At 34.9% G+C, this 17,634-nt stretch overlaps 1 protein-coding gene across 2 annotated transcripts in view; it reads right to left on the bottom strand.

The window, feature by feature from the left end:
• prkg1b (protein kinase cGMP-dependent 1b) overlaps positions 1–16,070 on the bottom strand; it is a 194,018-nt gene extending 177,948 nt beyond the window's left edge. Inside the window, exon 1 of one of the 2 annotated variants that reach the window (XM_067368833.1) lies at positions 15,682–16,070. In XM_067368833.1, coding sequence (XP_067224934.1) covers positions 15,682–15,923 — 242 coding nt within the window. In that variant the 5' untranslated portion in view covers positions 15,924–16,070. Of the gene's footprint in view, positions 1–8,921; positions 9,568–15,681 lie in introns of those variants that run through there. The other variant, XM_067368832.1, reaches the window with a different exon arrangement.
• Between the last annotated feature and the right edge of the window lie 1,564 nt (positions 16,071–17,634).

Raw genomic sequence — 17,634 nt, 5'->3', positions numbered from 1 at the left:
ATAAAGCAGCTCTACCAAAGACAATAGTGTCATTATTCAGTTCAATTTTGATTCGTCAAATTTGATTTCATGTTGACAAAGTTTTCACTCAAAATTTGCCTACCCTGCTCTAAGCGTCCAATGCGATACCATATCAGACCGTTGGTATCATGACCTATTTTGAATGGCAAATCACTAATCCATAAATCATTTTCAAGTATTCCGCTTAGCAGATCACTATCAGAGCCCAGGCCATATTCAAAAACACACTGTCATGAATGAAGGCGGTCAATAATGTATCGTATGCTGTAACAGTTCTCATGCTAGAGTGCAATTCCTTCTTGTTTGCCTAATTTTAGCTCCTCAATTCCCAAAGGCTCCTTTACCAGAAACAGTCCATGTTGACCAAAACCTACACACGGTTCCAAAGGAAATTACCAGTGCTGACTGAAATCAAAATGATGCTTTTGAAAATAAAAAAAGGAGAGAGTAACCGATGACATATTGTCAGATCGTTAGCCAGTGATCAATGTCAACCCCTGTTTCCTCATGTTCATTAATGCAAACTAAAAAGCCATCACAACCAACTTTCTTCTTGAGCTCAGAGATGCAGGTGGTGGACAGATTTCAAAATCTTCAGAGATGGGCAACAGTACCGCTCCAAAGGGGTTACCATAGCAAAAAGCACAGAAAATGCCACTTCGCAATTTTATCAGTCTTTGATATTTGAGGCATCATTATAGTGCGGCCTGGCAGGCCGCTCGGAGGAATGCCAGAGTGATTGTTAGGCCAGATGGAGCATGGCTTTGTTGAGCCACGCTGAATAACTTCAGATAGGCTGGCAGATAGTGTAGATTGGCACACTTGCAGTATGTGCTGCCATCTCCTACCTAACAGTCCTTCCCTCTCAGCATGCTTTTTACAGCTCTTAACCCACTCTCCACTCTTTTGTTTAACAAAGATTCATGTCTGCCCAGACACGGAGAACAACACTGAGCGATTTCCTTAAAAGGAGAAAATATGCTCTTTTGGTGGGAAGTAAGATGGATACATTCCACAAAACTTAACAGGGGCCCCAGAGTGGGAGAGGACAATAAAAAGACACTCATGGTTGTTCACCGTGTCACAAACATTAAAACAAATGTCAGGTGTCCCAGCATTTGATTTGAAAGGTCAGTGTTGTGCATCAGTGCAATAAAGGACAAAAGAAGTATAATTGTAGCCTTTGTATAATGTTTGTGCTTTAAAATATTCCATGGGGAGAATTATTGTTGCAGTAGATGTATGTTTGCTTCCACTATTTCTGTTCCCGACAAAAGCCAAACATCAATATTGCTACCAACCCGTTTCAAATATTTGAATTTAAAAATTAATTTAAAAAAAGTTTAATAATGTTTATGAAAACAATTAAAAATAATCCGTGCTTGATGTTTTGAGCAAGCAATTATGGTCAGCTTTTGAAACAAAGAATTATTCTCTTTCTTTTAAAGGGTTAGTTCACGCAAAAATGAAATTTCTATCATCAAGTACTCACCCCCACGTCGTTCCACACCAGTAATACCTTTGTTCATCTTCGATTAAAACACAAATTAAAATATTTTTGATGAAATTACAACGGTCACAAGTTCCATTGAATTATATTGGTAACGACAGAACTTGCGATGATGGTTGGCTTTGGGAAACTCACCCCTGGACATCAAAAGGTGCAATGACATTGCTGCCTATGTGTGGATCAGATACCCTCAGATTTCATCAAAAAATATCTTAATTTGTGTTCCGAAGATGAACGAAGGTCTTATGAATCTGGAACGACATGAGGGTGAGTAATAAATTACAGAAATTTCATTTTTGGGTGAACTAACCCTTTAAATAGACAATATTAGGAAAATATTATTCCCATTGTAAATAGAATTATTTAACAAAAATGTGGAAATGCCCTAGAGTGCAAAATGAGTCATCAGTATCAATGGATTGTTGTATAAAAAAGGTAAATGACAATTAACAACAACCATGATAAACAAGATGTGCCAAATTCAAAGAAGTGTGGTCTTGGTAGTCATGAACGCTTATACAATGTTCAGGATAATGAAAGCGTTTCTGCAAAGAAAAGGGATTCATTTAAATTATAGTCTCACATACCCAGTTCTCTATAGTCTCAAATATACTTTATAATAAAACTATCATAACTGCAATTTTAATTACCTCATCTGTCAACATGACGGCAAAGAATTGCAGAGCTGGTGCAAACATACTCACATCACATTGATCAAATGCTTTCTTAAAGGGTTAGTTCACCCAAAAATGAAAATGATGTCATTAATGACTCACCCTCATGTCGTTCCAAACCCGTAAGACCTCCGTTCATCTTCGGAACACAGTTTAAGACATTTTAGATTTAGTCCGAGAGCTTTCTGTCCCTCCATTGAAAATGTATGTACGGTATACTGTCCATGTCCAGAAAGGTAATAAAAACATCATCAAAGTAGTCAATGTGACATCAGTGGGTTAGTTAAAGGTTTTTGAAGCATCGAAAATACATTTTGGTCCAAAAATAACAAAAACTACGACTTTATTCAGCATTGTCTTCTATTCCGGGTCTGTTGTCAATCCACGTTCACGACTCTGCAGTGTTATCTGGTGCGCCCAAGCTTCGTTTACAGTCTGAGGGAGACGCACGCTGTAAACAAAAAAACTTTCGCAAACATGTCTAAGGATTTCGACACAGAGGAAGACTTGCATTTTTTTGGTCAACCATATTTATTTAAATCCGAATACACGGACAAAGAACTAAGAGCGATGGAAGAAGCTCTTACACAAGCAGCGTCACTGCGGAGTCGTGAACGCGGATTGACAACAGACCCGGAATAGAAGACAATGCTGAATAAAGTCGTAGTTTTTGTTATTTTTGGACCAAAATGTATTTTCAATGCTTCAGAAACTTCTAACTAACCCACTGATGTCACATGGACTACACTGATGATGTTTTTATTACCTTTCTGGACATGGACAGTCTACCGTACATACATTTTCAATGGAGGGACAGAAAGCTCTCGGACTAAATCTAAAATATCTTAAACCGTGTTCCGAAGATGAACGGATGTCTTACGGGTTTGGAACGACATGAGGGTGAGTCTCTAGTCCATTTTTGGGTGAACTAACCCTTTAACTGCTGTTTTCTCACTTCTGTCATTATTGTTGTGTGTTTATTTTGTTATTGAGAGGAAAGCATGAGGCACATATTTACATATTCATCTAAAGTCGTTCTAGGTAGTGTGGACGGAGTCTGGATGTTTGTTACCAGTATATCTCTTCAAGGGTATTTCCAATTTCTTTTTTACATCTAAACAAAGATTGAAAAAGAATTTTGCCATGAGTATATCAGAACCTTGCATCACATTCAGTGTCTTGTACTTTATGTTTGCACGAGTGCAAGCATGAGCAATTTGCAACTTGCTGGCTGCAGTTCACTTAATGGCCACCAGTGTCGCTAATAACAAGGGTTATTTCTGAATTCTACATATAGCCCCTTTAATTCAACCATCAAGTAAAAATTAATGACACATTTTACTTACACCTTGAATAAATGTGAGTGTACACATTTTAATACATTTTTTAAAAAATAATAATATTATATAAAATATATCTTTTAATATTATGAATTATTTATAAATATCTTTCTATATTTTGAGTCACACCTCATGCCATTTTACATCAACTAACCTTGCCTTGTCATAAAAAGTTTTTTTTTTTTTTTGCAAATGTAAAGGGGTCATGACATGAGAAATCTTTTAATCAATTTACCTTGATTTTCCTTTTAACATTAAAACAAGTTTCAGAGCTTAAAATATCCTCCTAATTATAAACAAAGCATTTATTTAAAGGTGCCATTGAATGTTTTTTTACAAGATGTAATGTAAGTCTAAGGTGTCCCCTGAATGTGTCTGTGAAGTTTCAGCTCAAAATACCCCATAGATTTTTTTTAATAGATTTTTTTAACTGCCTATTTTGCGGCATCATTAACTATGCGCCGATTCAGGGGCTGCTGGCCCTTTAAATCTCATGTTCCCTGCCCCCCGAGCTCTCGACTCTATAATACAGGGCATTTACAAAGTTCACACAGATTATATAACCCCTCAAATGGATCTTTACAAGATGTTTGTCATGTATGCTGCATGCATGCTTCGGGTCATCTGAGTCGTATTTATTTGGGTGTTTATATTTGATTCTGAACCAGTTTGATAGTACTCCGTGGTTAAAGCTAATATTACACACTTTTGGAGAGATTTATAAAGAATGAAGTTGTGTTTATGCATTATACAGACTGCAAGTGTTTAAAAATGAAAATAGCGAAGGCTCTCTTGTCTCCGTGAATACAGTAATAATCGATGGTAACTTTAACCAACAGTAGCCTACATTAGCAACATGCTAACAAAACATTTAGAAAGACAATTTACGGATATCACTAAAAATATCATGATATCATGGATCATGTCAGTTATTATTGCTCTATCTGCAATTTTTCACTATCGTTCTTGCTTGCTTACCTAGTCTGAAGATTCAGCTGTGTACAGATCCAGATGTTAATACTGGCTGCCCTTGTCTAATGCCTTTCATAATGTTGGGAACATGGGCTGGCATATGCAAATATTGGGGCGTACACCCCGACTGTTACGCAACAGTCGGTATTATGTTGAGATTCGCCTGTTCTTCGGAGGTCTTTTAAACAAATGAGATTTATATAAGAAGGAGGAAACAATGGAGTTTGAAACTCAGTGTATGTCTTTTCCATGTACTGAACTCTTGTTATTCAACTATGCTAATATAAATTCAATTTTTAATTCTAGGGCACCTTTAATGGGTCGTTTTGATATTTAGTGACCTGTGATGTCACACTGGCAAATATATTTGCATATGACTGCAAGACATCGGCGAATAGTTTTTCATAATCGCACCATAGGCCCCGCCCACTGGTATTCAGTTGCTTAACGGTTGACATTTGCCTACACTGGAAGAAAAGCAAATATAACCCATTATAATCACTGATGCTGTCTACACTGAATTCAGTATACAGATGTGCATTCAGGGCCCTATTTTAACAATCTAAGCGCATGGTCTAATCTCTAATCTCCTGGTCTAATAGTCTCATCTACCATTCCCTTTAAAAGCCAGTTGGATTCCCTATTTACATGGCGGAATTTGCAAGCGGAAATACTGAACGCTTCTCTAGTGAGGAAATGGATCTGCTCGTGCATGAGGTTAAAATGTGTGAGCAGACCATCTACGGGACAAGCTGGATTCCACCAAAGCATTTTGATCTTTATGCACATAATAATAATCTTTTACATAGTAATCCTTTTATTTTTAATACTTTAATACAAGGCATGTTTGTGTGTGTAATAAGCAGAGTGTATGCACGTTGTGCACCGACTATAGGCGCATATTATTAACACGCTCTTTAAATAACAAAACAAATATTGCACCGTTGACTTTAGACCAGGTTTCAGTTGGTCAATGGCGCAGTCTTTTTCAGTTGCCTCAAAATAGGAACGCGCCAACGATGCGCCTGAACATTGTTTTGTCGGGCTGAAACTAGCAAAAACTTGCATCGCTCCTGCCGCCGCATTGCACCAGCTGTATGATAGGGCCCTCAGTTTCTGACATATTCCACACACTTGAGTCTGTTGACAGGACAAATGGAAGAGGAGTGAAAGAATGTTTGCTTTGACGTGTTCAGTTTAAACAGCTTGTTTGCATCTCTTACAGACTTCAGAAGGATCCCAGCATCAGAAACAACTGGATGCTTTATTTTAATTAAGTGAAAAAACAAAAGGGAAGTCCGCACACTGAAAATAACTGCTCCAATAAATAATGCTTATTTAGGCATTATTTAATAAATTATTTATTGGAGCAGTTATTTTCAGTGTGCAAACTTCCTTTTTTTTTTTTCTTGTTTTTTTTTTTTTTTTTTTTCCAGCACCTGAGCCCATTTTGGTTTTTTTTGTTGTTTTTTTGGGATGTGCACATCTACTCGATAATTTTGATTATTTTAATTAAGTCCCGGATCACGTTGAAGGATTATGTTTGTTCGGAGCATTTTGTTTTGTCAGCGAGGCACAATGGTAATGGAGAGTTTGCAAAGAAACTTGTTGAAAGATGAAGCAGCCAACTGCATTGAATCTTACAGCAGCTACATCACAAACCATAATTAAATAATTTTATAATGCTTTTTCTGTAAATGATGGTTTGGATACTGTTTTCAAAACACTTACTCATGTGCAATAGCGAGTGGCCGTTGATACTGTTTCCTATGCAATGATGTTTGCCAATCATAATAGTGGCCATTTACTGACAAGCCTTAAAGGTGCCGCTAGACATGTGCCGATATTCGGTAATGCGATATATCACGATAATGAATATGCACAATATTGTTATTGTGGGCACTTCAAAATACTGTAAATAATAATTTATTACCAGTTATTTAAATTTTATAATGCATTTAAGAATACTTTCCCCATCAACTGTATAAAATGCACAACACCACTGTATTCTGCGTCAAAAGGACACGCGCTCAGATGTAAACAAGCCCAATATGCATGACAAGCACATGGCGGAACGAGTGAAGGAGACGCACTGAATGAATGTGCACATTCACTCTCTGACAGCAGAGGGTGCTGATGGAACAGCAGAATGCAGCGGTTACCCCGGAAAACCAGCAAACAAAGCAACTGCTAATGAAGTTTTTAAAATGCTTCAAACAGCCATTCATTTTTTTTTATAATCTCAATGTTGTTCATCACAGCACCAAATACTTAATACTCACAGACTTAATAGGCTATTTAGTTTCAAACTTAAACATTTTTATATTTTAATCTGGACTACAACATGCCCTAATGATTAGAAATGTTCTGATTATTTGTTATTGTTCAGTAAAACTTTGAGACATATGGCTTCATTAGTTAACATGTTAAGAAAACGTGAGAAACGTGAGAAAAAACTAACAATGATCAGTTGTATTTATTAACTAACATTAACAAAAAAAATAATACTTTCTGTAACAAATGTAGCTATTGCTCGATGTTAGTTAATGCATTAAATAATGAGACCTTATTGTAGTGTTACCTGTTGTTCTTTATAGCCAAATTCTTTTGCACTTTCATCTGTTTGAAAATTTTACTTTATATATTTTTTGTGTATTGTATTATGGTATTTAAACATTCAGAGTTATTTTTGTTATTACAAAAGAGTTCTTAAACCTGTTATACTACGACACTTTTTTGCAACTTATTTCAATATCGTGATAATACCATATACCGTGATAAAAGCTTCAGCAATTAATCGCAACATGCAAATTTGATACCGTCACATGACTAGGTGCTGCCCCTTAAAAACGGTTAATTTCAGACAGAGGGGCAGAAAATAATTGTTTTAAGCATATATATTTGTTTATTTTATTTTTTAGGGGGGCATGGACATAAAAAAATCCATGTCATGACCCCTTTAAACACCTTCAATTGGTAATTTTTACCATACTCAATGCTGCGAAAAACATGTTGTAAATAGAAACATTAAAGTATATCTTGGTACAGTGTTTCATGTATATCCAGCCTTCCATTAATAAAGTAATAAATGTGAAATAAATAAATAAAAATAAATTAATTAATTAATTAATGTGTAAGGACATGAATCATCAAATGGTTTCATGCACAGTTATTGTTTTAGTGAAATTAATCTTGCATGTACCAGCAGTATTCATGAATAACAGCACAAAGAATGTGATGTCTTCACAAAGATGGTAGGCATTTGGTTGTTGGCCAAAATCCAGTCAGCAACAAGAGTAAATATTCACCAGACATATTGAAATGCTCACAATCTGTGAAAAAAGACAGAGTGTAGGGGAAGATAAGTTGCAGAAGAAATGATGGCACTGCTGTTGGATAAGGGAGGCTTTGGATAATAGAGATCCAGCTGAGGAGAAGATGAAAAGATTCTCAATGGTGCCACGAATCTACTCTGCTTTCCAGTTGTGTGCATTTCATCGCAGTTCATATGTTTCACTGAACATGTACACCTGTGTGTATTTAACAGCATATGATTTTACATGAACAGATGGAAAATTAACATGAATTTCAGAATTTCTTCAAACTTCTGTTGTCCCTTTGCTTCAACGACAGCACCAGTATGATTTGAGATGTTCCGCTTCAATGGAAGCAATCAAATCTGATCGTCTGAACAGTTTTCACAAGATCAATGTCACAAATATGCTCATTATATAGAGTTGCAAAGATGCAGAATATTAAATATTTATTCTTCATTTTATTTTATTTTTTTACCGTAAACTTTTCAAAATCCTAAAACTTCCTGTTTTTTTCCAGGTTTTGGTTCCCAAATATTTAACATGTTCTCAAACTTTGCGTTTTTGCACATTATACTATTCTAAACAAAATGATGTACCATATACCATGTCTTCTGCACTGCTAAATGACGCTCATTTGCCATTTTGCACTTTACCATAATTTATTTATAGGCTATGCTATGCACAAGCACAATAAAGTTGAATCTAATCTAATAAAAAATGTATAGTATATTTTGAAAACACTGTGCATGAACTATATAATCTGCATTTGAATATGTACTTTTTTTCTCCCTTTCAAAGTTGATAAACAGAATCAACAGGTGGACACCAGACTGGCTGTCTGCCTATATTCACAATACATCACATTAGGAAAGTAATGAAGGCATGGCCGCAGACAGGTTTGATGGATGGTTATGATTATGCTCACAGAACTCAAGGTGTCCTAGTGACCAAGATCACTTGCATAAAATGAGAACAGCTCAATTGCATATGCATAATGGCATCAGTAATGCAAATCATCAGCACTTTATTCCGGTTAATTTTATGGACACCTTCAAAACAACATTGATCAGATATAAGTGGCACCTACTGTGGGCTCTTTGGGTAGAAAGGCAGGGTGACATGATTGAGGTCGTGAATATCAAAGGCTGTAGGTTCGGCTGAGATCGCCTGTCTCTTGGTCCTCTGCTGCTCTTGAAGGACACTCTGCTTGTGGACTTGTTGCGTTGCCGGTCTTATAACTGATCGGTATTTGTCTAACTCATTCTGAAGCTTCTGGATCAGTTCATCTTTCTGGTCCAGCTCCAACTCCAGTTCATCAATAAGCGCGTCTCTCTGTCTCAATTCTTCAATCTTCTCCTGTAACGCGTACTGGAGATCGCGTAAAGTGCCCATTTCTCCACACAGTTTGTGATCCGCAGCCGTTACCAACTTGGCGAACGGTCAGTTTTCGGTCATGAAATTAAGACAAACCGCTTTTGCTCGTATGTTCCGTGCCAATGTCGCCAAAATTCGCCGCGCCAATCCACCGGCGTGCTTTCAGATTACTTATACCGGAGGAATGAACGGGGAAACACCCACGGCGTCAGCAGACATCACATTCGGGAGACGAAGTTTCACAGGGCATTATTTTTTTTTATTTTTTTTTGTCCAAATACGTCAGTCGCAGCTGTGGAGCGCGTCGAGCGCGAGTGGAACGCCATGAGCGCGCAGCGAGAGCAGCATGCTCGTGGATCCCTGACGAGCCAATGGGGAAAGACTCGAGCGCGCACCTGTAATAGCCGCTGAGAGCTTTCAAGTGCGCTCCCTTACACCAGCACTTGAGCACATTTAAACAGTAGTTTCAATAACAGTTCCTTTACAGTAATCAAAGCGAAAATTTTCCCAACTGAAATTTAACGTCTTTGTTGTTGTTGTTTACCGATTTACACCTAAAATGTGCAAATCAGGCGTCAAATTAAATACACACATGGACACAGAAAATAGGCAGAAAATGTGCCACCTTTGTATTTTGTTGTTTTCTCATATTTCAGTGGTTAGTAGTTTTTGTGCAAGGCTTATTTCATAAAACACTTCCTGAACTAAAAGTGCTTTTTACATTTTTAAGAAATATCACTGTAAAAAATGGTTTTCATTGTCTTTAACTTCAGATAAAAACTGTTGTGATAACAAATCTTTTTTTTTTTTTTTTTTTTTTTTTTTACATTGTCTACAGATAGAAGGAATCCATAAACATTTAACACAGCTGGGATTCCGCTTGGGACCTTTTTAAGTTCGTATCTCACTGATATGCATTTACTGCAGCCTCTCACTGTACAGTAACACTTACAACACTAATGATGTCCATGTGCACAAAGCTTCTGTGGCATTTGTTTACACAACCTGTGCAGCTACTTCTTTACTTCATCAGTGCAGAACAAGCTGTATGTCCAGATGATGCTCTGGAGTTCTACCGCATGATTCATCTTTACAACCCCTGACATCATCTGGATCCAGCTGGTGCTCCATGTCACCTCATTAACTGCCCCACCGTCTGGTTGAGGGGGAAAAAAGCTAAAAATGTTACTTTGAGAATGAAATTGCTACACTTGTCTGCTCTCTGTACACTTGCTGTGTATTAGGCTATCAGAAAGCCTGTTAGAAACCCCTGGAATCCTAGAATATTATAATTACAAATTATCATTAAATAAAACTAAATTATATTATAAATTAAATTATTTTTAAAAAAATCATTACTTGAAACAAAATAAATGTTAACTGAAATAAAAAAAAAATATATATATATATATATATATATATATATATATATATATATATATATATATATATAGAATGCCTGAAGTTTGTAGGCAGAGTATGAAATGGTTTATATTTCACACATTTCCTAAGCATTCTATACAATGCCAAAGGGCCAGCCAGCTTGTCATTCTGTATGATATGGTAATGTATAGAATGCTTAGGAAAAGCATGCAACATAATCACAAAAACCAGGCATTTCATTTTTTGCCTACAAACTTCACACATTCTATATATTCCCTATGCATTCTATATACTACCTGCTTTTCACACATATATAATTCATTTTATTTCAGCTATAAAAATTACAAAAAACACTACAAAATGACTAAATTTGAACTAAAATAAAAAAGAAAGTCTAGAAAAATCAAATTTAAAACATGAACTATGATAGTAATGATAGTAAAATAGCAAAGTCATATACATCGTGCTCTTTCATGTCTTGTATTGTCTTATTTTGTGTGAATCTTTTTAATTAGGAATTCAGTTGTGATTCACACTGGTGTTTTCCTCCATGTGTCAAATAAAATAACAAAAGGTTTTGAATTATGAGTGTGAATCACAACTGAATTCCTGAGTAAAATAGCAATATATATATAATATTTATATATATAAAGATGATATATGGCAAGAACACAGAATCTTTAAAAATAGGATCAAAAGCGCCCTCTAGTGGAGAAAATCTGCAACATACCCAGACAAAGGTAAATAAAGATTTAACACGAACTGCTGAAAATAACACAATTCTACAATAACATCAGTAGCTGAAATATATATATGTATGTATATATATATATATATATATATATATGTATGTATATATATATATATATATATATATATATATATTAAATATGAAGATTAAGCTGTAGAAATCAAACTGTTATATTTGTTATATATTTTTCACTACACTGTACAACATTTTCTTGTTTTATATTCTGTTAGTTTGGTAGAAAGCCTTTTAATAAAGTGGTTAATAAATGTCCTGAATCTTGAAACCCACAATGTAGCACACAACTCTCACTAGGGACATTATTCAGTATCTAGTCCATGCCTTCCTTTTAAATGATTTCCATGTGCACTGCCCTAAAATGAATGTGAATCTCATTTATCATGCATAGCAGAAAAGACCAATTAAGCACTATTGATGAGGCTCTGTCGTTCTCACAAACCATTTACAAGAACTGGAGACCAGACGCAGATCAAAGTGTCTGAGCCAATGTGGACGTGAGAGATGTGATGCTAATGTAGAAGGCCTGAGCCCGTATCTGCAGGACAAGCACAGGAAAGATAACACACTTTCCATTCTCGAGTGTTTTTCAAGCAGCTTGTTGATTATATAAGGAGTTCTACATTAGAACACACAGGATCAGAGGTGAGGCAGGCAGTATTTGTCAAAGAGATTGCTTTTTATCACTCACAAAACCTGACTACTGAACGTACAGTGTATATGACTGACGCTATATTAAAATAAGAACAAATGCATAATTGTTTAAAATGCTAATAATTTTGTGGAATATTATTACAATATAATAGAAAAAGAAATATCCAAAGAAATATCATTAAAAATATATAAAATATAATTTATGCTCAAGAAACATTTCTTATTATTATCAGTGTTGAAAACCGTTTTGTTTTTTTAATTGTTATAATATTTCATATATATATATATATATATATATATATATATATATATATATACATATATATTACATGAAAGACTAATATTATACAAGGTGATCTTAAAACTCAAATATGCTGAAATATTAACAGGAAAAATTGTATACTTAATTAAGATTTAATGTTAGCATACCTTACATTTTATACATAACTTGGTTATATATTTTAGAGGAGCTTAATTTAAAGGTGCCCTAGATTCAAAAATTGAATTTACCTCGACATAGTTGAATAACAAGAGTTCAGTACATGGAAATGACATACAGTGAGTCTCAAACACCATTGATTCCTCCTTCTTATATAAATCTCATTTGTTTAAAAGACCTCAGAAGAACAGGCGAATCTCAACATAACACTGACTGTTACGTAACAGTCGGGATCATTGATATGTACACCCCCAATATTTGCATATGCCCGCCCATGATCTAGGCATTAGACAAGGGCAGCCAGTATTAACGTCTGGATCTGTGCACAGCTGAATCATCAGACTAGATAGGCAAGCAAGGACAATAGCAAAAAATTGCAGATGGAGCAATAATAACTGACATGATCCATGATAGCATGATATTTTTAGTGATATTTGTAAATTGTCTTTCTAAATGTTTCGTTAGCATGTTGCAAATGTACTGTTAAATGTGGTTAAAGTTACCATCGTTTATTACTTTATTCACGGAGACAAGAGTCGTCACTATTTTCATTATTAAACACTTGCAGTCTGTATAATTTATAAACACAACTTCATTCTTTATAAATCTCTCCAACAGTGTAGCATTAGCCGTTAGCCATGGAGCATAGCCTCAAACTCATTCAGAATCAATGTAAACATCAAAATAAACACTGTACTTACGCGATTAGACATGCTGCATGACGAACACTTTGTAAAGATCCATTTTAAGGGTTATATTAGCTGTTTGAACTTCTTTATGTTGTTTAAGGCAAGCGTGAGCTCTTGGGGCGTGGAGCACCAGATTTAAAGGGCCGCACACCCTGAATCGGCTCATTTAATTATGCCCCAAAATAGGCAGTTCAAAAAATGAATTAAAAAAAAATATATGGGGTATTTTGAGCTGAAACTTCACAAACACATTCAGGGGACACCTTAGACCAGTGGTTCTCAACTCCAGTCCTCGGGACCCACTGCTCTGCACATTTTGTATGTCTCTCTTATCTGACACACTCAATTCAGTTCATGCAGATTCTCCTAATGAGCTGATGATCTAAATCAGGTGTGTTAAATAAGGGATACATACAAAATGTGCAGAGCAGTGGGTCCCGAGGACTGGAGTTGAGAAACTGCCTTAGACTTATATTACATCTTTTTAAAAAAAAGTTTTAGGGCACCTTTAAACCTCAATACAACACAGTATTTTTTTTAACCCTAAATAGGCTACTTCTGGAAAAAAAAGAAAAAAGCTTAAACTGAATAATATAATGAACACTTCAGTGAAAGCTTTTTATCCTACATGGGGAGGGGTTCACCGTCATGATGGCCGCCATGTTGAGATCACATGACACAACTAAATACTTATAGTACTTAATAGTACTTGGTTAGCACTAAAAAAATAAATGTTCTATATAGTATGATGAATGTGTGTAGTATGAATGCAATCAAGATGTACTATATTTGTGATGTTGTCATTATCACGTGACCTACCAGCATCGGTTATGTCACTTCAATGCCATTCGCAAATCCTCTCCCATGGCCTTATGGGATAGTAAATTGTCTATCTATCATATGCATGCTTCAGAATCTCGCCAGAAGTACTTTAAGCCATATGAATACTGTGAATTCAGACATACTTATTTTATCACATGCTATTTTACTATATAGTAGAGAAGTATGTGATTTCAGTGTGCAGAGTGCAGCTTTCAGTGCCTGTTTCCTCACTGCTTTAAGATATCAACCCTTCATGAGGTGATGACATTTTACTGACATCTAGTGGCTACTAACAGGAAGTTATTTTTCTTTTTAGTTATTTTAAATGGCAGCCAGTAGTTAAAAGAATTACCAAGACTGCTTATTACAACCCCAAACTGTTTATTATTTTCCAAAGCAAAATAAAAATGTAGCAAAAAACTCAGTCATATTCAGCAATCCACAGCTCCCACTGCCCTCTGCAGAAGTTAATAAAGATATTCATTTACAGAAATGGGGTTTACTTATTCTCACTAAATGTGGGACATTTCACGTGTTTCCAGGAAAAGTTGAAAATTATAATATATGATTCCTAAATATAGCAGAGAATATCTATGACATTAAATATTTAACAGCCAGCATTAAATATTCAACAAGGTTAGAGTTGTACAGAAGGCCTATTGGACATTGAGCAAGTGTGAAAGAGTGCTTAAGAGCATTAGACCAGATGTGAACTTTTATGTAAATGCATTATATTAGGCATTACAGACCAAGATTATGTTAATGTCAGCTAATTGCAGCTTGATGCCATGCTATAAACTCTTTAATAAAACAAAAAACTTGTAACCTACATTGAACCTGCATCTCATTTTATCCATTACAAGTTAGATGCAAAACTGCTGAAAGTAAAATAAAACATTTTAACCCTGAACCACAACCCACACTTCCAAAAATGGAACTTAATGACAATTAAGAAAGCATGTGCTACACTCATATAATTCCCAGAAAGAACAAGTTGTATTTTAAAAAGTACTGAACCTTGGGAGAAATATATAGCAGGTCAGTTACAATACACTACTAAGTACTCAAAAGTACTCATGACTCATGACTTGCTTCTAAGAACTGATTTTTCCAATGAATAGGCTACTATGGTGATGCACATCTGCAATACAACCAAGCTCAGAAAAAGAAAAGTTCAGCAACCACTCTGCACCAGTCTACAATATGCTGCAATCTTACTTGTCTAACAATCAATTCATTCTTAAACAGTAAAACATAGAGTTCACGTTCAGAGCGAGAAAACTGTTTTAGTTTGTTTGATACTAATAATCAAAAGTTTAACGTCATTTTTCTCAGTTCCAGATAACATACTTGCCAGTTTTAGTATAGTATAGTACCCTATAGTCATACAATGTAACAAAATCTAATATAGTTTGTATAGTCACGTATAAATTGTATTCAGTATCCCTGCTGACAGGGAACATTCTCAGAACTTCCCTAACGTTCTGGCAAGGTTGACTCAAAGTTAATGGGAACGCTAGCAAACGTTCTTAGAACATATTTTTGTTAGCTGGGATAGTGTAGTCACGTGTGCAAATCTAATTTTGATCTAAGTGTAGTAGTTTTAGTCACAATGCGGGGTAACAGAGACTCGACTCGGACGGAAACCATTCACACACAGTCTGGTGGTGACACCGATGCAAAAAAACACGTCTATAGATAGTAAATGAAGGGTTCTTACCTCTCCGACTTGGGGTGTTTGCGTAAAGCTTCGCTTGTCAAGGTCTGCGGTTCCGCTGAGATGCCCTGCGCGCGCCTGGTTCTGGGTCCAATAGCGCTCGGCAGCACTGACTGACATTTGTGCAGCTTTCTCTTCAGTTCATTCACCTCCCGCTCCTTTGCCGACAGCAGCCTCTCCATTTCTTTTATCCTCTCCTCTTTTATGAGCAGCATCTTGGCAAATTCTTCGTCTAATTCACTCATGTTTGAAGTTTGAACAGAAGAACTCCCGCGGAATGATGTCTTAACTCTATCAGTCAAGATTCACTTTACCACAGAGCAGCTGCGCTCCGTGTGCACCCTTCCTGCAGACTGGGACGATTGTTTCATTCAGAAACCAATTAGATGTTCCTCTCCCTCCTTCCCCTGAGAGACCTGCTTATGGTCACTCCGCGAACGCGTTCTTAACACACAATCGAATCGAGCCTCAAATAGAGTCAATCATAAATGACTGGTGACGTGCCTTAGTGTGTATATCCACTCAGACACTTAAAAGTATATATAGTTTATAATAATTAAAACAAACTATAGATAAATACATAACCACACAAACTAATAAATTTCCATTTGTTCATTCATTCAGTCAGTCAGTCATTCATTTAATATTATATTTATTATATAGAATGTATTATTTCGTGTGATTGTTTTTGTTACTGAAATATACATTTTATTAAGTATATATATATATATATATATATATATATATATATATATATATATATATATATATATATATATATATATATATATATATATATATATATATATATATATATATATATATATATATATACTTAATAAAGTAAAATATTAAGAAATATTAAGAATTGTTGACAAAAATGTCAACAATTCTGTTTTTCTGTCAGCAAACGGCTGCAATATAACAAAGAGTGAAAAATTTAATGTGGTCAGAATACTTTCAGTACCAACTCCATATATATATATATATATATATATATATATATATATATATATATATATATATATATATATATATATATATTTATATACTGATTTGTAAATCATTTTTATGTATTTATTTATAGTTTACACTGCAAAAAAAATGCTGTTCTTACTTAGAATTTTTGTCTTATATCCAGTCCAAATATATCCGAATAAAAATTCTTAGATCAAGAAGCAGTTTTTTGACAAGTAAAAATTATTTTCTTCTTTTCAGAAAAAAAAAAGTCAAAATTAAGTGAGTTTTTCCTTAAAACAAGCTAAATAATCTGTCAAGCAAAATAACCTTAATCCAAGCTGAAAACAAGATTATATATCTTATTTTTGGTTTGAAATAAGATTATTTTGCTTACCCCACTGGCAGATTATTTAGCTTGTTTTAAGGACAAACTCATTTAATTTTGACTTATTTTTCCTGAAAACAAGAAAATATTTTTTACTTGTCAAGAAAATGCTTCTTGATTTAAGAACTTTAAGATATTTTGACTAGAAACAAGACAAAAACTCTAAGTAAGAACAAAATTTTTTGCAGTGTATTTGTTTGTTTGTTTGTGTTTTTATTGATGGTTGGTTAGTTTTAGCATCTGAGTTCTGGAAATTTAATATATATATTTCTTCTGGCTTCTTATACCCATGTAGTTATGTAACCATCTAACCAGAGTCACTGATGCAATTTGTGATATTCTAAGTACAGAATATCACAAATTACTTTATCCGGAGGCTTATAATACAGTCAATCTTTCTGCATTCAGTGAAATCTGTTATTTCCAGCCTCTGAATGGAAACACCTCAAATGCATATTGCAGCCGTGGCTCAATACCTAGTCATCCAAGAAAAGCAAAAGTTAATCTTTACAAAGCCACTGGTCTATTATATGGAAAAAGATTTCACTGTTCAACCATACATGGTTAAGACTAAGACCTTAATGCACAACAACTATGTCAGTTTTCAATTT

Source organism: Chanodichthys erythropterus, chromosome 19, assembly GCF_024489055.1.
Source record: "Chanodichthys erythropterus isolate Z2021 chromosome 19, ASM2448905v1, whole genome shotgun sequence".
NCBI classification, from domain to species: Eukaryota; Metazoa; Chordata; class Actinopteri; order Cypriniformes; family Xenocyprididae; genus Chanodichthys; species Chanodichthys erythropterus.
The sequence above is the reverse complement of the archived record's forward strand: the minus strand, read 5'-3'. Positions and strand labels throughout refer to the sequence as shown.